The 27,751-nt window shown below is 44.9% G+C and overlaps 1 protein-coding gene across 5 annotated transcripts in view; it reads right to left on the bottom strand.

Annotated features, from left to right (window-relative positions):
* Positions 1 to 27,751, bottom strand: part of AMBRA1 (autophagy and beclin 1 regulator 1) — a 194,142-nt gene that overhangs the window by 31,822 nt on the left and 134,569 nt on the right. For all 5 annotated transcript variants that reach the window (XM_051826317.2, XM_051826319.2, XM_051826321.2 and 2 more), the window contains 3 exons: positions 27,126 to 27,236; positions 11,278 to 11,466; positions 10,299 to 10,453 (listed from right to left, as the gene is read on the bottom strand). In XM_051826317.2, coding sequence (XP_051682277.1) covers positions 10,299 to 10,453; positions 11,278 to 11,466; positions 27,126 to 27,236 — 455 coding nt within the window. The remainder of the gene's footprint in view (positions 1 to 10,298; positions 10,454 to 11,277; positions 11,467 to 27,125; positions 27,237 to 27,751) is intronic.

Raw genomic sequence — 27,751 nt, 5'->3', positions numbered from 1 at the left:
CTTCCAGCTTCTTCAAAACAACAGAATGTTCAGCCTTCTACTTTTGAAACTATCTACTGTGAATCTCTTACCATGTTCAGTACTGACCCTAGAACACTGAGAATCCTGATACTGTGCAGAATTGTGGAAATGAGTAAGACACCCCATATTTTCAGGATAACCTCACTTTCAACCAATTACAGTTTATTGAACAATGGGCTAGGCATACTGATAGTGTTGGTGCTGAGCAGGATGTATATGCATATATGGGTGAGGAAGTACAGGGCACACAATTAATGTGTGTTACATGTTCATGAAACAAATGTTGAGGGCATCCCATGAGCCAAGTGCATTGAAGGCTGAAAAAAAAAATCAAAAAGCTCAGTCAAAGGACCGGCACTATGGAATAGCAGGTAAAGCCACTCCCTGTGCTGCTAGCATCCTGGATGGGTGCTGGTTCGAGTTCTGGCTGCTCTACTTCTGACCCAGCTCCCTGCTAATGCACCTGGGAGAGCAGCAGAGTACAGCCCAAGTGCTAGGGCCCCTGAAACCACGTGGGAGACCTGAAGGAAGCTCCTGGCTCCCAGCTTCAGACTGGCCCAGCTTTGGGCATTGTGGCCATTTGGAGTGAACCAGAGGATGGAGGATCTTTCTCTCTGTCTCTCCCTCTCTCTCTCTGTAACTCTGCCTTTCAAATAAATAAGTCTTTTAAAAACAAAAAGTTCAGTCAACATCTACTAGGGAAGTACCACAAGAGCAGAGATTAATCAATTAGTTTACTGCTGCATTCTGAGACTGAGCAAAGTACCTGACCCATGGCAGGGGTTCAATAAAATTTTCTTGAGTAAAAAGATTAAATGTGGGGGCTGATGTTGTGGGGCAGCAGGTTAAGCTACTGCTTGTGAGTCCAGCAACAAATCAGAATGCTGGTTTGAATCCCAGCTGTTGCTCCATTTCTGATACAGCTCCCTGCTAATGTGTCAGGGAAAGCAGCACAGGATGGCCCAAACTCTTGAGCCCCTGCCACCTACACTGGAGACCTGAATGGAGATCTTGGCTCTGGCCTGGCCCGGATTTGGCTGCTGTGGCCATTTGGGGGATGAACCAGAAGATGAAAGATCTTTCTCTCTGTCTCAGTCTCTCTCTCTCTGACACTCTGCCTTTCAATTAAATAAATAATCTTAAAAAAATAATAAAATGCAGTAGGGACCATATTCCACTAAGAGAACAGGGAGGAAAGAAACTGTCAGAATTGGATGAATCTGTCAGGGAAAAAAATTACCTAAATGAATGGCTTTGACTGTAATTCTAATGTTATTTTTAATTTTTTTATCTTGCCCCGCCCTTCTCTGGCAAATCACATCGGAGACACCTCTGACTTCTTCCATACTCCCTCCCCTTTCCTACAATGTTCTGAAGAAAGGAACTTTTTGAGGATAGATGCTTTGTACCACATCTTAGAAGCCAACTTTGAGATAATTGCAGCGGAAACAGCTTTTAATCAACTGACAGGCAGCTTTAAGAAAATTAATGAGGACAAAATCTTAGGCAGGAGTAAATCACTTCTGACAACAAAGCCATGTCTCTTTTATCCCAATCTCTGCTTGAAGAAATAGTACCCTTCCAGGATACAAAAATAAAATGTCTTTATTTTTGGTATTTGCCACCCTCCAAGGCCAGACAAGATTAACAAGAGGCTCAGTTCCTTGGAATTTCTGGAGAACACTCTGGATGGAACTGAAGTTCTAGGTCACTTTTTTTTTTTTTTTTTTTTTAAACAGGCAGAGTGGACAGTGAGAGAGAGAGAGACGGAGAGAAATGTCTTCCTTTTCCATTGGTTCACCCTCCAATGGTCGCCGCAGCCGGCGTGCTGCGGCTGGCGCACCACGCTGATCTGAAGCCAGGAGCCAGGTGCTTTTCCTGGTCTCCCATGCGGGTGCAGGGCCCAAGCACTTGGGCCATCCTCCACTGCACTCCCGGGCCACAGCAGAGAGCTGGCCTGGAAGAGGGGCAACCGGGACAGAATCCGGCGCCCCGACCGGGACTAGAACCCGGTGTGCCGGCGCTGGCCTTCTAGGTCACCTTTTAAAAATCAAACTTTGAGAACCTAGAAAAGTACAGATGATTAGGATTACATCACGGCCGGCGCCGCGGCTCACTAGGCTAATCCTCCGCTTAGCGGCGCTGGCACACTGGGTTCTAGTCCCGGTCGGGGCGCCGGATTCTGTCCCAGTTGCCCCTCTTCCAGGCCAGCTCTCTGCTGTGGCCAGGGAGTGCAGTGGAGGATGGCCCAAGTGCTTGGGCCCTGCACCCCATGGGAGACCAGGAAAAGCACCTGGCTCCTGGCTCCTGCCATCGGATCAGCGCGGTGCGCCGGCCGCGGCGGCCATTGGAGGGTGAACGAACGGCAAAAGGAAGACCTTTCTCTCTCTCTCTCTCTCTCTCTCACTGTCCACTCTGCCTGTCAAAAAAAAAAAAAAAAAAGATTACATCACAGGGTAAAAGGGAGGAAAGGAGTCATAGCGAAGACTAGGTAATAAAGACTGCACGTTAGGAAAAGTCAGAAGAGCCTCTTTATATGGGCAGTTAAATAGATGCTGGTCAGTGCTAATGGCACTGGCCACCTATCCTGATCCAGGATCTAAGCTACAACTGTAGTTCCAATAACTTCAGCCCTCTGGGTATTAATCTATGGTTCTTTGAATGAACTTGATATAATAACAATCAGTTACCACAAGGCTCGGTGAAGGTGGCTGTGAAAGCCAACTAATGTTTATAGCCAGGGTGACTCTAAAATATCCATTAGTGGGTATTATCTCAGACACCTCCCAAACAAGGATAGCAGTGAGTTGAATGTCGGGAAAAGAAGCCCAAGAAATACTCATTCAAATGGGGAAGGGCCTGGAGAGAAAGAGACCTTGCTGCTCACTCTTTAAGCTGACGCATTTCTGTATTCCAGCACGAAGGAAAACACTTATGGGCTTGCAGGTGAGAGGCTAAGTCAAACCAACTGCGGGCAAGTAAGAATTTTAATCAGGATTAGAAAAAGTTCTCAAGGCATTAGTCATTTTTTTAAAGATTTTATTTATTCATTTGAAAGTCAGAGTTACACAGAGAGAGGAGAGGCAGAGAGAAAGAGAGAGAGAGCGTGTGAGTGAGAGAGGTCTTCTATCTGCTAGTTCACTCCCCAATTGGCCTCAATGGCTGGAGCTGCACTGATCCGAAGCCAGGAGCCAGGAGCTTCCTCTGGGTCTTCCATGTGGGTGCAGGGGCCCAAGGTCTTGGGCCATCTTCTACTGCTTTCCAGGCCATAGCAGAGAACGCGATTGGAAGAGGAGCAGCCAGGTCTTGACCCAGTGTCCATATGGGATACCGGCACTGCAGGCGGCAGCTTTACCTGCTACACCACAGCGCCGGCCCCCAGCATTAGTCTTTAAAGTCCTCCAGAGAAGCTTAGGGCAAGAAGGTTTGTCAGTTTCTGAAATACATGAAAGATCTGGCTAACAGGAGGCATAGTGGCAAACCAGATGATGACACAGAGTAAGAGACTGGGAAAGAAATATGGAAAGGCCTGGCTATGCTGACAAGCCAGGTCTCACTGGAATCCCCAGTCAATGTAGTCAATGGCCGATTCTCAGCAGCATGAAAGGCTGGTAAAGCACAAATGGCAGAGCTGCTCCCAAGAATTTCTGATTCATCAGGTCTGAAGTGAGGCTGAGACCCTGCACTTCTACTAAGCTCCCTGTAAATCTGATGTGGTCATCAGAGCTCCACACATTGAGAACTACTGCCCAGTCAGATCTGGGTGAGTTACAAGACTATGAAAAATGGTAACAAACCTACTTTCCTTCTCTGCTGCCTTAGACCTGTTGAGGAGGAAGGGATGTGTGTTGATAGAACTCTAGAAGATGCATGTGGGAGGGGCCGGAGCTGTAGCAAAGCAGGTAAAGCCACCCACAGTGCTGGAATCCCATTTGTACGCTGGTTCGAGTCCTGGCTACTCCACTTCTGATCCAGCTCTCTGCTATGGCCTGGGAAAGCAGTAGAAGATGGCCCACATCCTTGGGCCCCTGCACCCAAGTGGGAGACCCAGAAAAAGCTCCTGGCTCCTGGCTTCAGATCGGCGCAGCTCTGGGTGTTGCGGCCATCTGGGTAGTGAACCAGCAGATGGAAGACCTCTCTCTCTCTCTCTCATTCTCAGCTTCAGCTTCTCTGTAACTCTGTCTTTTAAATAAAAATAAATAATCTTAAAAATAAAAAAAAGACTATCACCGTACAGTGAGGCCCTTAGGATCAAGAAGGGCGGAGAGGGCTGGGCACTTGGCCCAGTGGATAAGCTGACAGTTGGGATGCCTGCATGCAGTCCTGGGGTGGCTGGGTTCAAGCCACAGCTCTGCCCCTGATTCCAGCTTCCTAATGTGCTGTGAGGCAGTCGGGTCCCTACTACCCATTTGGATTAAGATCCCAGCTCTGACCATTGTGGCTAACTGGAACATCAACCAGTAAATAGGAGCTCTCTGTCTCTTTGTGTCTCATAGAGAAAGAATTTTATTTTACTTTTTTAATTTTAAGGGAAGAGAGAGGAAGGGGAAGGGAGAGGAGGAGAAGGAAGAAAATAAATGTTCTCTTTCCAATCCACCTCCAAACTATTGATCTGTCTCCATGAAAGTCACTCAACCCTTGAATATAGTTTTACCACACAGACACAAAGAAAAAAGCTCTCCATAAAATTGACCCTTACATATCTGAAACTCTGCGTTAAAGCACACAATGCTCTTACATGCAGAAAGGGGAGCTAAACTGCTTTCTGTTCTAGTGCTTCTTCCCTCAACCAAGTCAAACAAAAGTGTCCTTGTCCATCACTTCTGCCGTTAAAATGAACAGAGAGAAAAGTAAACCAGCACTGGTGAGATTCAAGATCCTTGTGCTTTATAGAATGAAGACCCTTGGTAGTTCTTATAAAACCACTCAAATTCCTATAGTTTCCACCTACTGGGTGGTCCATGCACCTGAGAGAAACAGTATCTACCTGTTAATTCCTGTGCTGAAAGCACTAATCCATATTCTTGCTTTGAAGCTCAAAATGTCCTAGCATTGCTTCTCTTTCTAAAAGATTTATTTATTTGAAAATGAGAGTGAGAGTGAGAGAGAGAGAGGCAAATAAATCTTCCACCTGTTGGTTTTCTCCCCAAATGGCTGTAGTGGCTAGACTGAAGCCAGGAGCTTCTTCCTGGCCCCCAACGTGGGTGCAGGGGCCCAAGCACAAGGGCCACCTTCCGCTGCTTTTCTAGGTGCATTAGCAGGGAGCTGGGTAGGAAGTGGAGCAGCCAGGACTTGAACCAGTGCTCATATGGGACGCCAGCACTGCAGGCGGAGGCCTAACCTTCTACGCCACAGTGCAGGCCCCTGCCCTGTCTCTGGGTCCCCCTGCACAGTTGCTGGCTTTTCCCCCCTTCCTAAGTAACAGCATTTACTGTGAAAAAACTGGAAGAACAGTTTGATATATGACTATTTCTGGTTTCATTAGTAACTTTGTATTTTGTTATTATGCTTTCACTTGGTTACAACCAAAGTTATTATAAAGTGCAAGTTGCCACTATTTTAGAAAATTAATTGCAGTTTTCTGTTACAATATTGTGCCTTTTTCCAATTAGAAAATGAAAGCTGAGACAGAACATAGGCAGTTTAGTGTTTTGAGAATTCGGCAAAACTTCAGCTCAGCAATTTCTAAAATCCTAACTTAAAAACAAAACAAAAAAATTAACAAAGCCTTCACTGGCTCAAGTACCAGGGAGTCAGGCAGAAAATAAGACTCTGAGTCACACACAGTAGCAGATCCAGGTTGGAGGAATTTCAGATGGAGGAAAGGGAGAGAGAAAATATGTGCCCGCCTTTTTCGGCCTGGTTTGCCAGTCATTAGAATTGGGGAGACCAAATCTAACTTCTGTAAGCAGAGAAGGGAAAGATCAAAAGGACCCAGGATCCTAGAAATAAAGTAAAAAACTCAATTCAACATGGGAAGGAAAGAATTTAGCACATAGAGATAAGTCAACAGAGAACCCAGAGCGTGGAAACAGCTGAGAAAACCTGGGAGGCGATACACAGTCAGCCAAAAAGTGGAGTTTGGTAGGAAATAGAACACAAACACCACTGTGCTTGCAACAAAATTAGAAAAGGAGCAAAACACCACACGTAAAAACACAATGGTGGGGACGGCACTTTGGCTTAACGGGTAAAGCTGCCGCCTGCAGTGCCGGCATCCCATATGGACACTGGTTTAAGCCCCACCTGCTCCACTTCCAATCTAGCTCTCTGCCATGGCCTAGGAGGGCAGTGGAAGATGGCCCAAGTCCTTGGGCCCCTGCACCCGCGTAGGGGATCCAGGGAAAGCTCTTTGCTCCTGGCTTTGGATTGGCCCAGCTCCAGCTGTTGTGACCATCTGGGGGCCGGTGAACCAGCAAATGGAGGATTTCTCTCCCTCTCTCTGTAATTCTGTCTTTCAAATAAATAAATAAATCTTTAAAAACAAAAAGAAAGAAAGAAAAAATCACAATTGTAAGTAAATCTGAAAATTATGTCTCTACCTTGCTGTGAAAGTTGAGCATAAAAACCTATCAGGAAAGAAAGTAGATGCTAACAACAGTAGTTCTCAAGTTCAAGTATGCATCTAAATCATCTTAAGGGCTTGTTTTATATAGTTTCTATTTATTTTATTTACTTTAAAGGTATACAAACATGCATACATGTGTGCACACACATACATATGTGTACACACACACACACACACACACACACACTGAGCTTCCATATGCTGTTTCCCTCCCCAAATGCTCAAAAGAGATGGGGCTGGGCCAAGACAAAGCCAGGAGACAGAAACTCAATCTGGGTCTCTCACATGGGTGGCAAAATCAACTACTTGAGCCATCATCTGCTGCTTCCAGTGTGCACATTAGAAGGAACCTGGAACTGGGAACAGAGCCGGGACTTGAACCCAGGAATTCTGATAAGGAAATGTGGTTGTTCCAAGAGGACTCTTAACTACCACATCAAACACCAAACCCTGGAAAACTGGCTTAAAACATACAGACACATGGTCCCTCTGGTCACCATTCTATTCTAATTTTAGGTCTGACCTGGATCAGTATTTTAACAAGGGCACCAAGGAGTTTTAATGCTGGTTGTCCAAAGATCATGGGTTGACAAGCACTGATCCAAGGTCTAAAGAACTGCTTAGAATAAAAGTGCCAAAGCTAATCACAATTAGCAGTTCATCTGCAGTTTTCACAGAGGGTCATGTAAGAGATCATCTCTTGGGGAGATATATCACTTAGTGGGAATTAAAATAAATTAACGCTCTGGTGGATGTTCTCCGGGGAATGTCTGTTGGCCCAACAAGTACATCTTTCAAAATATTGCCACGGGGTCTGGTGCTGTGGCGTAGTAGGTTAATCCTTTGCCTGTGGTGCTGGCATCCCACATGGGCACCAGTTCTAGTCCTGGCTGCTCTTCTTCCAATCCAGCTCTCTGCTATGGTCTGGGAAAGCAGGAGAAGATGGCTCAAGAGTTTGGGTCCCTGGACCTACATGGCAGACCCAGATGAAGCTCCTGGCTCCTGGCTTTGGATAAGCCCAGCTCCAGCCATTGTGGCCATTTGAGGGAGTGAACCAGCAGATGGAGGACCTTTCCTGTCTCTCCTTCTCATTGTCTGTAACTCTACTTCTCAAATAAACAATAAATAAAATCTTAAAAAAATATATTGCCACAATGAATTCCAAGAGTTGACATCAAACAGAGAAGGAATTCTGGTTAGAGAGCCCCTAGAACAGGTCCATTACCCACAAAAGTATTCCTTCAAAACCAGGGCTTGACATCAGAGAGGGAAACACTCTACTATCCCCCTAGTTTCCTGCTCTCAGAAAAGAACTCACTTCTTGTCTTAAACGACGGTACAGCACAGCTATCCAAAAAAACTGGTGTCTTTCCTTCCACTAAAGACTGAACTCAAGGACATGTGCTTAGTGCTTTGGTGCCTTTGAATGCAAGGGGTAACCAAAGCCTGGAAAACAAGAAACCTTTCTGTCACATGTAGGCAAATTCAGACTGAGTGGACACTAACTGAGTAAAACCTTGCTGAGACAGATGTCTTGCTCTGGTCTCTTGGGAGAGAACATTTTCCAAACAGGAACCTTCTAGTCAGTTCAGCTCCTTCTCCTGGTGCCAGATGGCACCTAGGAATCAGAAATGCCTAACTGGGAGGCCTCAGAGCAAGCTCTTGCCATGAGTCAAGCAGTGGCAGACTAGTTGCCGTGAACTCCTTATCAGGACAGCAATGGCTTAGCCTGGCTCCTCAGCAGAGTTCTTTAGCTGTAGGCCTTCAACTGCCACCCTACCTGTGCCAACAGATCCCACTACTGTGGTTGCCACTGCATAGCTGTTTGCCCTTAGTCAGATGTTTCTGGCTACTTATGGAAAAGAGGAACCTTGCTAGGATGCAGAACCGACTGGCTATGCTCACAAGTCGGGCCAGATCTCTGGCTTCCAGAATAGGCTGGAGATGTCCATTCGTATCACTGAAATCGGATCCTGCCTCTCAATGACTACACATAACTGTTTCACAATTAGGTAGGAAGGTTAGAAGATCAGCTGTTGGGACTGGGGTTCTGGGTGGAGAAATGCAGACACCAGGTACTGTTAACATCCCAGTCTGCTTAAGATAAAACAAACAAAAATTTAAAACTCAATTTTCACCTTTAAACATAGAAATAAGCTTGATGAACTTACCATGCAGTTTTTTCTCATTCACCCAATGTCAAATATTTTCAGAATCACATGGAACTCAAGAATCAGACCTGTCCTGTCATTATAATGTCAACAGCAGAAACCATCTGGTTTCTACTCCTTTCAGAGGCCTGATGAGACGTGATGGCAGACATCATTGGCTGCGCTAGTTACCAACTAGAAAGGTTAGGGAGGATGCTTCTCTTGAGATTCATTTATTCCGCTTCTACGAAATGTCAGATTACCTAGTAGGTACTTGGACTTTATAAAGATAAAACAGACATGGTGTCTGTTCTTAAGGAGCTCACAGTCCAGGAGAGGGGAATGGCATGGGAACAAATAACTGCAGTTTGGTGTGATGAGTACTAACATGAGGAGTGTGCACCAGGTACCGTGGAGGCACAAGGGAGGAGTGATCAATTCTGTTAAGGAGGGCGACACAGAAGGGAAGAGCTTGTGGACAGGTGGAGATGGAAGAGAGAAGGGCAGTCCAGACAAAGGCACCTGGCAAGAAAGCACCTCATCAAATTCAAGGAGCCTGGAAAGTGGCTCAGTAGGTAGTTAGAGGATATAGCTGGAGAAGAGGCTGGAGAGGCAAGGACCACAGCAGGCCACCAACTTGCCATCATCTTGTATGTAATGAGTCCTAGCTCTTAAATTGCCTTTAAACAAATGGTTCCCATTCCAGACATTCAACAAACATCAGCAACTAAATGAAAGACCCTGGAGGATGTGCTGCACCCAATGAAACATACATACCACACAGCTAAAGAAAAATATGCTAGTAAGTACATGAAATCATAAATGGTACAGACTATACAAACACTGAGGGAATTAATTCACAGGTTCTTAGCTTGAGACAGAGTTTAAATATGGTCTAATTTAGAGAACTGTTCAAATGCTTGACTCTCCTTGACAAAACTATGGCCAAATGAGCCCCTGTGGGATGTGGGAAGCTCAGTCAGGCACACAAGTCTGGCTCAGTCCAAAAGGCCACTAACCACATGACACCCAGAAGGCTTTTATGGCAATACAAGAGAGGCACTCCTTAGATAACAAAGGGTCCAAAACAGGACCTTTTGTCCTCTGGTGAAATCAGTGGGGATGGCTCAGAGCACAGTAGCTGCCTAAAGTCTTCATCACCCATCACGGCTCTAACCCACAGAAAAGAACATCTCATGGTATTATCACTTTGCATAGCTCTCTTTCTCCAAATCACTTTTTAAAAATAAGCATAAATATTTCCTTGGGTTCTTCACATATCTCCAGAATAAAAGTTTCATGTTAAGATAAGGAAGTACTATCTTTTAGCTGAAGAAACTCTCTGGGGAACTCAGCTCATAATCTAGGGTATGAGAAAGCACCTGCCTGTTAAAAGTCTACAGCTTCCAAAAGTAAGAGCTGCTAGTAATAGATGGTCTAGAATTCTTCCTTACTCCCTGTGACCCTGGTCCTGATTCAGAGGTCATCCCACCACCCTTCAGTGCCCTGCCCACTCTAGGAGGGGTGCTGTACAGTGGAGGCATAGCAATGGCACTCACCCTCATGGAGGTCTCACCACCATGGGCCTGTTGCAGCCTGAAGACCTGGGCCACCATGTGCTCTGTGGAGGGGTGCAGCAGGATCCTTCGTGAGGCCAAGCCCACCATGACATATCGGCCCATTGGGGACAGGCTCACCGAAATAGCATTGGGACCTGAGGGCCAACAGAACAGATACACGTTTCCCAGAGTTCTTGCCATTCCAAGAAAACAATTTTCACTCTTAGTCTTTCCTGTTTTTCTCCAATCTTATTTGTTTGGTCATCCTGGTGTTATCTCAAGATTGTACTGAGGAGTATAAGACAGCAGTGTACAGTGTTCAGCATATAGAATGTACTTAACAAATGCCAACCATTGTTACCCCACGATCACATATTTCAAAACTGGTATCATAGTATGTAAATACTGTTTTGAAATTTACCTTTTTTTCATCATAAACATATTTCTATAGTTAAATATTCTTCCAAAAGAACATTTTAAAGTCCAATTGTATTCTACCCTGTCACTGTATTATCATTTATTTAAGCAGGACTTTTAAAAACTTCTTAAAGCAACAGGGACATTTTTCTGTATAAAAAATATGATTGCTGTAAACACCCTTGTAAGTAAATCTTTGTATAGTTTTTGGATTATTTCCTTGGAAATGAGATTTCCTGATCAAAGAGCCACATACTTTTGGGGGCTTTTAATACACAATGCTGGAATGCCTTGCAGGGTATGTGTGTGCCTAGTTCCTTACGCCATGACCATCAGAGCAGTGGCATGCTAGTGATGTTACTGTATAGTAAGTAACATCATAATTCTTCTGCCATGCTATTAGCCAGAACCCCTGCAAAGCAATCTTTCTTTGGCCTGGGCCCCAGTATAGATGGGGACCGTATGTGAATTTTGGTCTCACCCAAGCCATGCCTCACCCAGGAATGCCTATGCCAAACAACCAATGTCCTTTTGTTCTGAAGTTGGGTTTCCCATCTCTTACCAAATCGTTTGGTGTACAGCATTTCGCCCAGGTTATGGGGGGCCAGGGAGTACACAGCCAGGATGCCTTCGTCAGGAAAGCCCCTCTGGCTGCTAGGGATGAAGGCTGCCAGGAGCTGGCCGTCTGCAGAAATGTCGCAGCTAGCGTCATTGTAGATCTTGCAGTTCTGCACCAACACATTCACGGAGGCTGCGTCAGACAAAGAAAGAAGACAAGATAAGAAAGTCTGGAGGTGATGCTGGGAAAAGAACTGAGGACAAGCAATTCTGGCACCTTCCTGCTGACTTGAACTCTCTCTGGAAATGCTAAAGGATACCTTGTCATTCAAACTAAAATGTCAGGGAAAAAGAAACACGGGAGGGTCAGAGTTGTGGTACTGGGGCTTGCTACTGCTGGAAGCTGGCATCCCATGTGAACATCAGTTCCTGTCCTAGTTCTCCACTTCTGGGATCCCTGTTAATGTGCCTGGGAGAGCAGTGGAAGATGGCCCAAGCACTTGGGTCCCTGCCACCCATGTGGGAGACCTGGATGGAGTTCCAGGCTTCTGGCTTTGGCCTGGCCCAGCCCTGACTGTTCTGGCCATTTGGGAAGAAAACCAGTGGATGGAAAAATCAATCAATCAATCACTCTCTCTCTCTCTCTCCCTACCAACCTGTGTGTGTGTGTGTGTGTGTGTGTGTACGTAATGCTGCCTTTCATATAATAAAATAAATGAATTTTTAAAAAATAACACTATTAAAAAAAAAGAAACACAAGAGACAGGAAAGATATGTCACTTCAGTTACTTTAAAAGGAAACTGGTGTGGGGCCCGGCGCTGTGGTGTAGCGGGTAAAGCCTCCACCTACAGTGCCGGCATCCCATATGGGCGCCAGTTCAAGACCTGGCTGCTCCACTTCCAATCCAAGTCCTCTGCTATGGCCTGGGGAAGCAATGTCCTTGGGCCCCTGCACCCAAGTGGGAGACCCAGAAGAAGATTAGATTGGCGCAATTCTGGCTGTTGCTGCCATTTGGGGAGTGAACCAGCAGATGGAAGACCTCTCTCTCTCTCTGCCTCTCCTTCTCTCTCTCTGTAACTCTGACTTTCAAGTAAAATAAATAAATCTTTTTTTTTTTTTTAAAGGAAGCTGGGGTGGGGGTGGGGGCTGGTACTGTGGCTTTGTAGGTAAAGCTGCCGCCACCTGCAGTGCTGCCAGCATCTCATATGGGCTCTGGTTCAACTCCTGGCTGCTCTACTTCTGATCCAGCTCTGCTATGGCCTGGAAAAGCAGTGGAAGATGGCCCAAGTCTTTGGGCCCCTGCACTAGTATGGGAGACCTGGAAGAAGCTCCTGGCTTTGGATAGGTGCAATTCCAGCCATTGTGGCCAATTGGGGAGTGAACTAGACGATGGAAGACCTCTCTCTCTCTCTCTCTCTCTCTCTCTCTCTGCCTCTCCTTCTTTCTCTGTGTAAGTCTTTCAAATAAAATAAACAAATCTTAAAAAAAAAAAAAAAAGAAAAGAAAAAGAAACTAGGGGTCAGTGCTGTGGCCTGGTGGGTAAACCTGCTACCTGCAGTGCTGGCATCCCATATGGGTGCCAGTTCAAGTCCTGACTGCTCCACTTCTGACCCAGCTACCTGCTATAGCCTGGAAAATCAGTGGAGAATGGACCAAGTCCTTGGGCCCCTGCACCCACAGGGGAGACCTGGAGGAAGCTTCTGGCTTTAGATTGGCCCGCCTCCAGCGGTTGCAGCCTTTTGGGGAGTGAACTAGAAGAAGAAAGATCCCCCTCTCTCTGCCTTTCAAATAAATAAATCTTAAAAACAAACAAACAACAACAAAAATAAAAACCCAGGAAACTACAGGGGCAGACATTGCGGCACAGTGGTTTAAACTACTGCTTAGGATGCCTATATCCCATATTGGAGTGCCAGTTTCAGTTCTAGCTGCTCTGCTTCTAATCCAGCTCCCTGTTCATGTGCCTGGGAAGGCAGTGGATGGTGGCCTAAGTGAGTTCTTGCCACCCAATCAGCAGATAAAGATGGAGTCTTTGGCTTCTGCCTTCAGGTTGGTCCAGCCCTGGCTGTTGTGGGCATTTACAGAGTGAACCATTGCATGAAAGATTCTTTCTTCCTCTCTCTCTCTCTCTTCCTTTTTGTCATCTGCCTTTCAAATAAATAAATACATAAGAAAATCTCTTTAAAAAAAAAAAAAAAAGGAAACCATAGGATAGTCAACGTCACCACAACCACCTGCTGAGTCTTAGTTCGCACTTGGGACACAGCATTTGAGAGATTAGATAAGGAAAAAGCTATTAAAAGCTGTTCCGGGAGAGCCACTCAACAGCTGTTTTGTTTTGTTTTTTTAACGATTTATTTATTTATTGGGGTCAGCACTGTGGGGCAGTAGGGTGAGCACTACTTATAACGCTGGCATTCCATATCTCAGTGCTGGTATGAGTACCAGCTGCTTTGCTTCCAATTTGCTCCCTGCTAATGTGCCCGGGAACACAGTGGAAGATGGCCCAAGTCCCCGTCATCCATGTGGGAAACCAGGTTGGAGTTCTTTAGCTTCTGGCTTTAGTCTGGCCCAGCCCAGGCTGTTCTAGCCATATAGGGAGTGAATCAGCAGGTGGAAGACAGCCCTCTCACTAACTCCCTCTTTCTCTGGCGTACTGCTTCTGAAGCACTTGAGAACCATTTTATGCTGCCTTCCCTGCACTTTAGCAGGAAGCTGGATCAGAAGTGGAACAGCTTGCTCTCCAATTGGCACTCTGATAACTGGATGCTGGCACCTTAAGCAGAAGCTTAACCCACTATGCTGTAATGCTGGCCCCTCAACTCAAAGCTAAAGTGAACAAAAATTCAAACTCATTGATTCCACGAAAAAGGTGATACAGGTAGAGCTGTCTCTGAGCAGGAATCCTATTCCACACCTGCTGTATGACTTTGGAGATGGAACGCACTTCGCCAATACACATCTTACTTTCTCAGGAGAACTAGGATATTTAAAGACGGCAGTCTTCGAGACAGCTCCTTGCTAATTATGAGGGTACTTCAAAAAGTTCATGCAAAAATGGAATTAAAAGTTAAGTCTATTTTGGTGCAAAAAAGTTTGAAGTCTGCGTAGTTTACACATTTTCCATGAACATTCTGAAGACCCTGCATACTAATCCTTAAGAGGAAAAAAGGTCAGCCCTGGTTAGACGGCGGGGACTCTTGATTTCTCACTGTGTTCCATGCCGTATCCAATGCCCACAGGCAGCCCTAGTCTGCACTTAGCAGTTACTGAAAATAAAGCACAGGGCTGACAGGATGGGGCCTGGAAGAATGTCCATCAGTGAAGAGACCCGCTCCACAGGACGGGACTGATGAGCTAGCCCGCATCTAGCCGCGCCTGCCTGCCTTGTTCTGTTTCGCATTTGGATCAGTGTGCCAGCCCCACTGTGCGATCCCCTGCCAGAAAGCAGCTGCTTACACCTGATGTGAGCCTGGAACAGGACAGCCCACATCATGGGCACACACAGACAGCATATTCAAATGGACAAAGCTCCTCTGGGCTTTGTCTTATTTACCCACCTTGTACAAAGATACGTCTTTTTTTTTTTTTTTTTTTAATTTTAAAAAAGATTTATTTATTTATCTGAAAGGCAGAGTTTCAGGGAGAGAGGGAAGGGAGATATATATATATATATATATATATATATATATATATATATATATATATCTTCCATCTGCTGATTCACTCCTCAAATTCTCATTCTTTCTGTTGTTTGATGGAGGTATCTGCTGTCAGAGGCATTTAGCAAATTAAAAAAGCCCAGCTCAGGGGCCCTCAACAGACGCAGGTGATCTAATCTGGGAAGACTCTACTTGAGAAGTCGAGGGCAAGTCTCCTCAGGAAACTGCCTCAGGAAAACAAAACAGAGAATTATTTTTTTCAGAGGTTTATGGGACGCAAAGTGATTTGTAAAATTCTGTATTTGCTTCCCTTTCCTTGTGTTTTGCTAATGAAGCTACAGATATTGCAGAATAGATCAAAAAAGACATCAGAACACATTGATTAGGCTACTGTGCCAACTCTCGGGGGCTGACACCTACAGCACTATTACGCATAAAACCAAGGAAAGACCACAAGGATGGTTCTGTTTGCTAACTAATAAAATAATGACATCCAAATACACATTGCTATCACCATTAGGTCTCTCTACTGCTCAACTCCCAACCCACCATCTGCTGTAGCCTCTACGGCTACATTTATCTAGGCAGCACTGGGACCGTCTGCTTCTTACTCAGGGTCCCAAGTCCTCTGCCAAAAAAATGACAATCTCCTCCTCTTTCTCTAGATTGACACATGATTCTAGCTGGGGACACAGAAACAAGGGAATCAGGAGAAGCTTCAACAGTGAATCTTGGTTTTCTAATTCAGGTTGGCACAATGCTTAGAAAGAAAAAAAATAATTTAGACTCTAAACATCAGACATAAAGAGAGGAGAATAAAGAAATCAAAAGTATTGAGTAGAATAAACAGGAAGGGGGATCACCATTCTCTTACCTATTTATTTGTTTCTTATTTTATATGAAGGACAGAGAGACAGTGAGAGACCTTCTATTTGCTGGTTCACTTCCTAAATTCCTGTAATAGCCAGGGCTGGGCCAGGCCAAAGCCTGGGGCCTGGAACTTCGTCTGGATCTTTCATGTGGATGGCAGGGACTCAAGCACTCAAGCCATCATTTGCTGTTTGCCATGCTGTGCAAAAAGCAAGATTGGAAGTGGAGACAGGACTTAATCCTAGGCACTCTGACATAGGGTAGGAGAGTCTCAACGGCTTTGCCAAAGGCTCACACCTTGTCCACATTTAATGTCTCAAGGAAGCATGGATGATATTTTTTGCTTCTTTATCTTGCTGTTATAAAGATAAAGCTATGTGTATTAACATATACTTTTGATCAAACACATAGATGCCTATAATTACCCTCAAAATTCACCACTACCATTTAAAAAAAAAGCCATTTAACTACTGAGCTGGATGAGGGAAAGGGAGGAAAGTAAAATAAGGGCTTCTTTGGGACTGGTGCTGGCAGGTAAAGTTGCCGCCTGCAGTGCTGGCATCCCATATGGACACCGGTTTGAATCCTGGCTGCTCCACAGCTCTCTGCTATGGCCTGGGAAAGCAGTAGAAGATGGCCCAAGTGCTTGGGCCCCTGCACCCATGTGGGAGACCCAGAAGAAGCTCCTGGCTCCTGGTGTCAGATCGGCGCAGCTCCATCTGTTGTGGCCAATTGGGGAGTGAACCAGCGGATGGAAGACCTCTTTCTCTCTCTGCCTTTCAAATAAATAAATAAATCTTTTAAAAAATAAATCAATAAAGGCTTCCTACTTCTAAAAGTTTGGCTCAGGGCCAGCATTTTGGCACATTGGGTTAAGCTGCTGCTTGTGATGTTGGCGTTCTAGTCCTGGCTGTTCTGCTTCCTATTCAGTTTCCTGCTAATGTGCCCGGGAAGGCTGCTGCAGCTACCTGGCAAGTGAACTAGTGAGTGGAAGATCTCTCTCCATCAATCTCTCTGTCACTCTGCCTTCCAAATAAATAAATAAATAAATCTTAAAAAAAAATAAAAATAAAAAGCAAGCTTGGCTCTATGCCCCTCAAAAATCTGGGCACACAGACAAAAGGCATGATGTCAGCCTCAAATCAAGGCCACAGAGTCTGTATTATATTATGATGGCTCCAAGGCAATGGGCATCTGCAAAATTTCACTCCTCCTGACTCCACCCAACTTCACAGTTGTTCCCAGTGAACCCAGAGAAATGTGCAAATGACAGACAACAAGAGAAGGCGCAAATGTTAACAGATTCTCCAGCAGCATATTCAGGTTCAGCAATGGAGGGCTTTCCTTCTGCCCTGATGAGAGGCTGTGGTGGGCACAGAGTACTGGGGTTGCTCCATTTCAGCAAGCATTAGGTAGTGTGTCTACAATGTTATTTTTATTTGAAAACTCTAATTAGCAGCTTATATTTGCTGTTTGTAGTCTATTTGTTTCCCATAGTGTTGAGTGGTCGCTACTTCAATTTGGTTGTACAGTTTCCTCCTGCAAGGCTGAAATTTTGATTAATTAATTTATACAGGGAGAGATTTCTCAGATCTCTTATTACTGGTTTCTCTGGGCCAAAGCAAAGTTTGTACTAATGACAAAGACAACATTTCAGATTCAACAGTTTTATATGCGTAGAGAGAGACAGGTGAAGTGAACACAGTCTGAGACATCGGCAGCCTCTGCTCACTGGAAACCCTTGCTGTGTGCCATCGCCTGCCATAGCAGTTCCCACACTTCACCACGTACTGGAGTCACGTGCAGGCCTTATGGGACCACCTGGAGCAAAGTCCTGAGAATCAGCATCCTTAACCAGTTCCCAGTGTCTCTGACGCTGCTGGGCCAGGGTCACTCGTGAGAACTGCTGCCTTATCACACAGCCCTTGCTCCCTAAGCTGTAATGCCAGCAGCTGCCTCTCCTGTACAGGCAAAACACATACTGGAAAGGATGATGGGGCGGTCAGCTTGGCAGCTAAGAATGGAAATAAAAGCTAGGAAATAAAGAGTTCTCAAATTTTCAAATAAAAACTGCTTAAGAGCTCCAGAGGGTTGCTCTGGGGGGAGAAAAACCGATGCGGAAGACAGCAGGAAGCCATGTTTCAGACTTTGCAATGTAATCTCCTTCCAATTAGAAATGATTTCCAAGTGAAAATGCCCTAGCAGGGAAGGGGAGGGGAGGGGTTAGAAATGCTGATGCCTGGAGGAGCAGATGGCTCTGCCTTCCTATCAGCTCCATAAATTATAAACAAACACCTTGTACAAAGATCGATTTGTAGCCTGTTGCTGGCCTGCCAGATGAGACCATGGGAGCGATTAGTAGTTGCAGTGCTTTTGCAAATGCATTAGATACCGATTTGGAAAACCCAAGGGGGTTTAAATCAGCAGGAAAATTTCCTCTTGGCTACCATCTCTGAGTCCTTCAGATTTCAGAATAAGACGGGCACAGAGCAGCAAATGACACTATAAGTACTCCCCAAAGGCACCAGTCACCACATCCCTTAGGTGCAGTCTGCTCCACACGGCTTATCCACTGTGTCTCTTGAGGCCTGTTCTGACAGGACAACCTAGTGACCAATACCATCCACCCCAAACAGTTTACTCAAAAATCACACAGAATCTGGGGCAGCGTTTACAGGAATGGTTGCGATGCCTACGTCCCATAACAGGGCACCTGGGTTTTATACCTGGCTCCAGGTCTGGACTCCAGTTTCCTGCTAATACACCTGGGAAGTAGAGGATAATGGTTCGAGTATGGGGCCCCTGCCACCCACTTTAGGGACCTGGAGTTTCTGATTCCTGGCTTGGACTCGGCCAAGCCCTGGCTGTTGCAGACATTTAGGGAATGAACCAGCAAATGGAAGACTTCTGTCTGTCTCTCTGCCTACCAAATAAAATGAAAACAAAAATTTAAAAACTTAGAAGAGAACAATTTAGAAATCTTCTCATATGTGTGTGTGTGTGTATATATATATATATATATATATAAATATGTATATAAGCAGAATTCTAACAACACATACGATTGAAATGAGGGGAAAAGGTGCACCACAGCTGAATGAGCCAACCTGGCTGCATACACTGCTCTCTGAGCAGCCCAGGTTTTACAAAGCCATGTTCCAAAGATGGATGAGGGAACAAAGAACTGATGACAAATATAAAGGAGAAGGATACGAAGCTGTGGTCTGAACAAGCTGAAGCTTCTAAAACCATAAAGCTGTGCTAGCAACATATCCAATGCCTATGTATTCTTCTAAATTTTTGGCTTTTGTCTACCAAGGAAAATGATCTCCAACTGGGAAGAAACAACACATTTAAGAGGGACCAGAAGTCTTATGACAGATAAGATTAGGAGAGCACCTAGTTCATTTAAATGAATAACAATCTCCATAGACAGAAAATTATATTTCAAAGTACTGAAAAATGGCTGCATGGGTGACTCCAGAATTATGGCTAGACTCTCAGAAAATCATGATGCAAACAAAACAAAACAAAACAAAACAAAACTTCATGATAAAACAGCTGTCATTTATTGATCATTTACTAAAGTAAATGCCAGATGCTGTTCAGAATACTTGGTATATATTAACCCCACTAATTCTCATAACAATCCTATGAGGTTTCCAATATTATAATCCCTTTTTTATAGACAAGGAAACAAAGGTGTAGAGATTATTTTAAAACAAATTTATTTACTGGAGCTGACATTGTGGTGTAGGGAGTTTAAGCTGTTGCCCATGATGTCGGCATTTCATATGGGTGCTGCTTCAAGTCCTAGCTGTTCCACTTCCAATCCAGCTCCCTGCTAATTGCCTGGGAGAGCAATGGAAGATGGGCCCCTGTTTTCACACAGGAGATGTGGATGAAGCGCCTCACTTCTGGCTATAGCTTGGTCCAGCCCAGGCTGTTGGAGCCATTTGTGAAGTGAACACCAGCAACTGGAAGGTCTGTCTTTCCCTCTCTCTCTGTAACCCTGTCTTTCAAATAAATAAAACAAATCTTAAAAAAAGAGAGAGAGATTGAGCCGGCGCCGTGGCTCAATAGGCTAATCCTCCACCTTGCGGCGCCGGCACACCGGGTTCTAGTCCCGGTCAGGGCGCCGGATTCTGTCCCGGTTGCCCCTCTTCCAGGCCAGCTCTCTGCTGTGGCCCGGGAGTGCAGTGGAGGATGGCCCAAGTCCTTGGGCCCTGCACCCCATGGGAGACCAGGAAAAGCACCTGGCTCCTGCCATCGGATCAGTGCGGTGTGCTGACTGCAGCGGCCATTGGAGGGTGAACCAACGGCAAAAGGAAGACCTTTCTCTCTGTCTCTCTCTCTCTCTCACTGTCCACTCTGCCTGTCCAAAAAAAAAAAAAAAAAAAAAAAAAAAAAAAAAAAAAGAGAGAGAGAGAGAGAGAGATTTCTCTTAAAAGAAATTATTTAGTTTTTTTAAAGTCAGAGCTACAGAGAGAAGAGACCAATATAGAGAGATCCTCTATCTGCTGGTTCACTCCCCAGATAGCCCCAACAGCCAAGGCTGAGCCAGGCTAAAGCCAGGAGCTAGGAGCTTCATCAGGGTCTCCCACATAAAGCAGGAGCCAAACACGTAGGCCAGAAATGGAGCAGCTGGGACTCGGACTGGTGCTCAGATGGCATGCTGGCATTGTAGGTAGCAGCTTTACTGGCTAAGCCACAATGCCAGCTCTGGTGTAGAGATTTTTAAAAAGTTTTATTTATTTAAAAGACAGAGAGATCTTCTATCTACTGGTTCACCTCCCAAATGAATGTAACACCTAGGAGCTGAGGGCTAAGCCAAAGCCAGGAGCCAGGAAATCCATTTAGGTCTCCCATGAGGGTGACAGGGACCCAAGCACTAGAGCCATCCTCAAGTGTGTATTAGCAGGGAGCTGGAATTAGAAGCAGAGCCAGTTGGGGTCTGCGTTGTGGTGTAGCAGGTGAGGCTGCCCTGTATGGGCACTGGTTCGGGCACTGGTTCGGGCACCGGTTTGGTGCTCCACTTCTGATCCAGGTCCCTGTTAATGGCCTGAGAAAAGCAGCAGAAGATGGCCCAAGTGCTTCAGCCCCTGGTACCCACATGGGAGACTTGGAAGAAATTCCTGGCTCCTGGCTTTGGCTTGGCCCAGTCCTGGCCTTTGCAGCCATTTGGGGCATGAAGCAGCAGATGGAAGATCTTTTCTATCTGTCTGTCTTTCCCTTTCTCTAACATTGATGTTCAAATAAATAAGTAAATAAATAAATCTTTAAAAAAAAAAAAAATGGGCTGGCACCGCGGCTCAATAGGCTAATCCTCCACCTAGCGGCACCGGCACACTGGGTTCTAGTCCCAGTTGGGGCGCCGGATTCTTTCCCAGTTGCTCCTCTTCCAGGCTAGCTCTCTGCTATGGACTGGGAAGGCAGTGGAGGATGGCCCAAGTGCTTGGTCCCTGCACCCTATGGGAGACCAGGAGAAGCACCTGGCTCCTGCCTTCGGATTAGCGCGGTGCGCCGGCCGCAGCACGCCAGCTGTGGCGGCCATTGGAGGGTGAACCAACAGCAAAAGGAAGACCTTTCTCTCTGTCTCTCTCTCTCTCTCTCTCACTATCCACTCTGCCTGTCAAAAAAATAAAAAAATAAATGAAGAAGCAGAGCCAGGACTTAGACTCAAGCACTCTTACATGGGAGGTAGGCATTCCAAGTAGCATGTTAACTGTCACGTCAAATGCCCACCCCAAGGTGTAGAAGGATTAAATAACCAAGAATAATAAAAAGGTGGTGTGCTGAGATTTGAACTCATACCATGTAGCTAAAGAAAGAGTTCATGTACTTAACCAGCTTCAGTTGACACTCAAAATTATCAAAGAATTACCTCTCAATATATTTGGGGAAGGGGTTGGGGAGGAAGCATCAGGCCCAGATCTTTAAAGAATAACAATTTGGGGTTGGCACTGCGGTGTAGCAGGTAAAGCAGCCACCTGTGATGCCAGCATCCCATATGGGCACTAATTTTTTTTAAGATTTATTTATTTATTTGAAAGTCAGAGTTACAGAGAGAGAGAAGGAGAGGCAGAGAAAAAGAGAGGTCTTTCCTCTGCTGGGTCACTCCCCAATTGGTTGCAATGGCCAGAGCTGTGCCGATCCAAAGCCAGGAGCCAGAATAGCTTCTTTCAGGTCTCCCATGCAGATGCAGGGGCCCAAGGACTTGGGCCATCTCCTACTGCTTTCTCAGGCCATAGCAGAGAGCTGGATTGGAAGTGGAGCGGCCAGGACTCGAAATGGTGCCCATATGGGATGCTGGCACTACCAGCGGCAGCTTTACCCACTACGCCACAGTGCCAGATGGGCATTGATTTGATTCCCAGCTGCTCCACTTCTGATCCAGCTCCCTGCTAATGGCCTGTGAAGGCAACAGAGGATGGCCCAAGTGCTCAGGCCCTTGCTACCCACATGGGAGACTCCTGACTCCTGGCTTCCGATGATGGGCGCAGCTCCAGCCGCTGCAGCCATCTGAGGAGTGAACCAGCAGATGGAAGACCCCCCCCCACCTCTACTTCTTTGTAAATCTGCCTCTCAAATAAATAAATAAATATTAAAAAAAAATTAAACCCAGGGACAGGTGTCTGGGTTAGTGGTTAAGCCACCAGTTGGGACACCTGCATTCCACATTGGTGTACATGACTCTAGCTCCTGAATTCAGCTCCCTGCTAATAGGTACCCTGGCAATGATGATGGTGCAAGTAGCTCAGTTCCAGCTTCCCATGTGAGAGACCTGGACTATGTTACTGGCTCCAGGCTTTGGCCATCCAGCTGTTGTAGACAACTGGGGAATGAACCAGTGGATGGGAGCTCTCTCTCTCACGGATAAATAAATTAAAAAAAAATTAAGCTAATAAGGAACTCTCATATGAATAATCAGATCACTGGAACAGAATAGACAGTTAAGAAGTATATCTAAGGGGCCGGTGCTGTGGCACAGTAGGCTAAACCTCAGCTTGCAGCGCTGGCATGCATTATAAGCTCCAGATCAAGACCCAGCAGATGCACTTCTGATCCAGCTCCCTGCTGATAGCCTGGGAAGGCAGTGGAAGATGGCTCTGCACCATGTAGGAGACCCGGAAGAAGCTCCTGGCTCCTGGCTCTGGACAGGCCCAGCTCCAGACATTGTGGTCATTTGGGGAGTGAACCAGCAGATGGAAGACCTCTCTTTCTCTGCCTTTCTCTGTGACTCTGCCTCTCAAATAAATAAATTAATCTTAAAAAAAAAAAAAAAAAAAGAAATATACCTAAACACACACATGAAATTATGGTAGGATTAAAATGAAATCTCAAATCAACAGAGACAAATAGATTATAAATTACTTGGGATAAATGAGAAGCCATATGGGGGAAAACCTGGATCATATTTTGGGACTAACTTAGATTTCCTAGTGAATAAATTATTTAATGCAGAAAGCTAAAACATAAAAGTACTAAATGATGTTCCTAATGATGTCACAAAATCCAGAGCCATAAAAGGAAAGTTGTATAATTTTGACTACTTAAAATAAGTTCTGTGATAAAAATAACCTCCAGCAAAGTCAAAAGACAAATGACAAGTAGGAAACTCCTATTGTAAGTTAATTTTCTGATTTAGAAAGAGTTTTCATAGAATAGCTAAAGAAAGACCAGTAACACAACAGAAAATAAGTGAAGCATGTGGACAGGTCAAGGAAAGGCGACACAAATGGCTGAGCATATGGGAAGGCACAGCACTTCATTTGTAACATGAGGAATCTGAAATGCCTGTATACTATTTTTTGCCTATCAGATTTGCAGATATCCAAAAATTTGATAATGCATGTTATCAGCAAGAGTTTAGGTAACTAGGCATTCTCAGGAACTGAAGGTAGGAATATAAATTGGCACAACCTGCTCAGGGCAACACAGCAATATCTACCAAAACTGAAACTGTACATACATTTCCTCCCTACCATTTCCTTTCTAGGAATTTTCCCCATACTTGGCACATGTGTGAAATAACAAACTGCAGGACTGAAAACAACTTAAAGCCCTTCTATGGGTGGCTGATTAAGAGATTTTGGTACTTTTGTACAATGGACTGCTAGGCAGTCCTAAAAAAGAATGAGTAAACTCTTTATATACTACTATAGATATAGATATATTGTGGGCTGGGTGCTGGTTCAAGTCCCAGCTGCTCCACATCAGATCCAGCTCCCTGCTAATGCGCTGGGGGAAGAGTGGAAGATGGTCCAAGTGCTTGAGTCCCTGCATCCATGTGGGAGACTGGGAAGAAACTCCTAGCTCCCAATTTCGATCTGGCTCAGTCCCGGCTGTAGCTGCCATTTGGGAAGTGAACCAGTGGGTGGAAGATCTCTCTTTGTCTCTTCCTCTCTGTTTCTATAACTCTGCCTTTCAAATAAATAAAATAAATCTAAAAAAAGAAAAAACAAACCTGCATTTGTGTGTATGCAAGTACTTCAAAAAATTGTTGGAATTAAAAGTTAATTTGGTGCAAAAAAAAATTGAAATCCATGTAAGAGAGAAGTCTTCAAAAAGTTCATGAAAATTGTGTATTATGAAAACACTGCATGGATTTCAAATCTTTTTTGCACCCAAATAAACTCACCAGTTAATTTTATTTTCCTATAAACTTTCTGAAGTACCCTCATATATACACACAATTGTTATATATATATATTTTTTTTAAAAAGATTTATTTATTTATTTTGAAAGTCAGAGTTACACAGAGAGAGAAGGAGAGGCAGAGAAAGAGAGAGAGAAAGAGAGAGTGTGTGTGTTGTGAGAGAGAGAGGTCTTCCATCTGCTGGTTCACTCCCAGATGGCTGCAGTGGCTGGAGCTGCACCGATCTGAAGCCAGAAGCCAGGAGCTTCTTCTGGGTCTCCCATGTGGGTGTAGGGGCCCAAGGACTTGTGCCATCTTCTACTGCTTTTCCCGGCCATAGCAGATTGTTGGGAAGTAGAGCTGCCGGGACTCAAACTGGCGCCCATATGAGATGCTGGCACTGCAGGTGGTGGCTTTACCCACTATCCCACAGTGCCAGCCCCATGTTGTATACCCTTGAAAAGATACGCAAGAAACTGTTAACAGTAGCTGCCTATAAGGAGAGGCAGTAGGTGGCTGTGACAAGGCTGGTTCTTACCCTGTCTATCCTTTGATATTTAAAAAATGTTTGAAGGTGAATATATATTACCTATTTGAGATTATAGTAAAAGAAACAAAATAACAAGGAAACAAAACAACTAAATAAACTAGACAAGATCTGGGATATAAATCTCCAGAAGAATAAGCAAACTTGGCTTTCAACAGGACAAAGGTAGAGTGCAGTTGATTTCCAGGTTACGGGACAAATGGCTTAGAAGCTCTTGGAAAGAAAAGGACGAGTGCTACTGAAGTTTCACTAAGAACAGGAAATAAAAAACTAACCCCATTTTCCTTGTCTGATAAGGATATGGAGACTGGCACACTGGGAAATGCCACAGAGAATTGATCATTTTAAGGCCATCTTAATCATTCTAAGGCATCTAACTAACAAACTGTTGCAATACTCTATGGAAATTGCAGACAAAAGTGGGCTCCACATGTGAATAACCAAGCCAAGAGTGCTAATTTATGAACCAAAATCAACACAGAGGAAGTCCACAATAACATATCACAGGCCTGGTGCAATGTCCTGATTGATTTACCATCTTTGCTAACAATCTTCAGGAAGACACAGAAAGGATGCTTATCAAATTAGCAGATGATGTAAGGCTCAAAGAGAAAGACTAAATCAAAGTTCGAAAAGATGTTGACAGGCAGGAAGGAAGTAGAACTACAATTGATACCAAGATAAAACTTAATAAAAGTCCTCTTTTGGTTTTTAGAAGACTGAAGCTGCACAAGTACAAGATGGCTTATCAAGGAATTTTAAGTGAGTGCAAACTCAGTGGTGGTTTCAGAAAAGTCTGCTGAAATTTCCGGCTGGACTAATACCACCTGGAGCACACAGACAGCGCGCATCTGCAGTTCTCTATTTTGTTACAGTTGTCCAAAGTGAGAAGGGAAGATGAGCAGAACCATCAAGGATATGGCAACCAGATCAGTAAAAGGGTCTGGGGTTTGTCCTGAAAACAAAGACTTAAAGGGAACTTGTAGCTTATTCTCAACAGCGGGAGGACTGTCACTTAGAAGAGGCATCATTAGATTTATTCTACGGAGAGCTAGAGGCGGAGCTACGACCAAGAGAGGAAATGACAAGGGAAACAGTGTCTCAGTACGGAGATCTGGCAGTGGTGGTTAGGCCATCTCAAACAGGAAGGCCCAGCATCAGAAGTAATCAAACAGAAGCTGAACCAGCACTTCTCAGGAGTATGTGAGAGAGGTCCTTTTAGATGGAAAGTATCCAAAATGTTACGATTTCAATTGAACAAATGGGACATGGGGCAGCAACTTCATTAGGGAAGCAGGGAAACTGAGCTGCCAGACAAAAACATTAGTAAGTCAATTATCAACCAGAACATTCCCTCCAACTCGTTCAGATATAGATTAATCAATGAGTTTAACATCACTCGAGTCTTTCCTCAAGGATCATAAGATCCAGGGGCCAGCACTATGGCGTAGTGGGTAAAGCTGCCGCCTGCAGTGCCGGCATTTCATATGGGCCCCAGTTCAAGTCCCAGCTGCTCCACCTCTGATCCCGCTCTCTCCTGTGGCCTGGGAAAGCAGTAGAAGATGGCCCAAGTCCTTGGGCCCCTGCACCCACGAGGAAGACCTGGAAGAAGCTCCTGGCTCCTGGCTTCAGATAGGCCCAGCTCTGGCCGTTGCAGCCATCTGGGGAGTGAACCAGCGGATGGAAGACCTCTCTCTCTCTCTCTCTCTCTCTCTCTCTCTCTCTCTCTCTCTGCCTCTCCTTCTCTCTTTGCGTAACTCTTTCAAATAAATACATTTTAAAAAAAAAGGATCATAAGATCTTTCTGTCTGTCTGTACATCCCTTCTCTTTTTTTCCACTCAGTACTATCCAAATTTTTAGGTTTTGGCCAATTAACTACTAGTCCACAAACTCCTGAGGGCAGACACATGCTTTTTTTGGTACACCTTAGTACCTAGAACTGTCTGCTGTTCAGAGTGGTGCTAAAGACATGTCTGAATTGCTTAACTATGAGTTTTAATACAGCTGCAGCAATGGCACGTGGCTGTCAGCTGCTCAAGGAGACGATGGAAAGTTCAGTGTTACAACAGTTTTTGAGTTCTGGCTCAAAAACCCTGCCCCTCCTACCGGTTCTCCAATTCTGTGCTGGCTTACCATTACTGATTTCTGGAAGGTCAAACTTGGTGAAGTCCCACCACTGGAGCCGGTAAGTAGTATTGGCAATGTTACTGGCAACAGCAGACTGACCATCACCAATCACTGCCCCTGGTGGAGAAGAAGACAAAGAGAGCACATTATATTATTTATCTCTGTATTTATAGTGCAGAACATAAAACAACACTAGGATTAGTATGAGGCGTATTAGAAGAAGAACCACAACTTAGGCTGAAAACAGCTGAAGAGTCCCATCACCTGGCAGGCCCTGGTCTCAACGAGAAACCAGACATGTTTCTCAGGAAACAATTCCCCGTGGAAATATAATGCCATTCATTAGCCCTGCCCATTATGACTTAACATTTATTTAGAGTCAACAATGTCCTGTTCATATACTCCCCAGTAGACTCACAATCTAAATATACAGATGAGCTTTCATAAAAAAAAAAAAAAAAAAAAAAAATGGTGTGTGTGGGGGGGTAAAAAAATGGGAGGACATCATTAACACAGAACTGCCAGTAGCATTTTGGTCCCTGGATGTCCTGGTAGTAAGCAGTGCTCTTTGGAAGAAAGCTCCTCCTCTTTTGCACATGACCTTCCTAATGAAATATCTCAAATATCTCCCA

This window comes from Oryctolagus cuniculus, chromosome 1, assembly GCF_964237555.1.
Source record: "Oryctolagus cuniculus chromosome 1, mOryCun1.1, whole genome shotgun sequence".
NCBI classification, from domain to species: domain Eukaryota; kingdom Metazoa; phylum Chordata; class Mammalia; order Lagomorpha; family Leporidae; genus Oryctolagus; species Oryctolagus cuniculus.
Note: the sequence above shows the minus strand (reverse complement) of the source record. Positions and strands in the feature narration are given on the sequence as shown.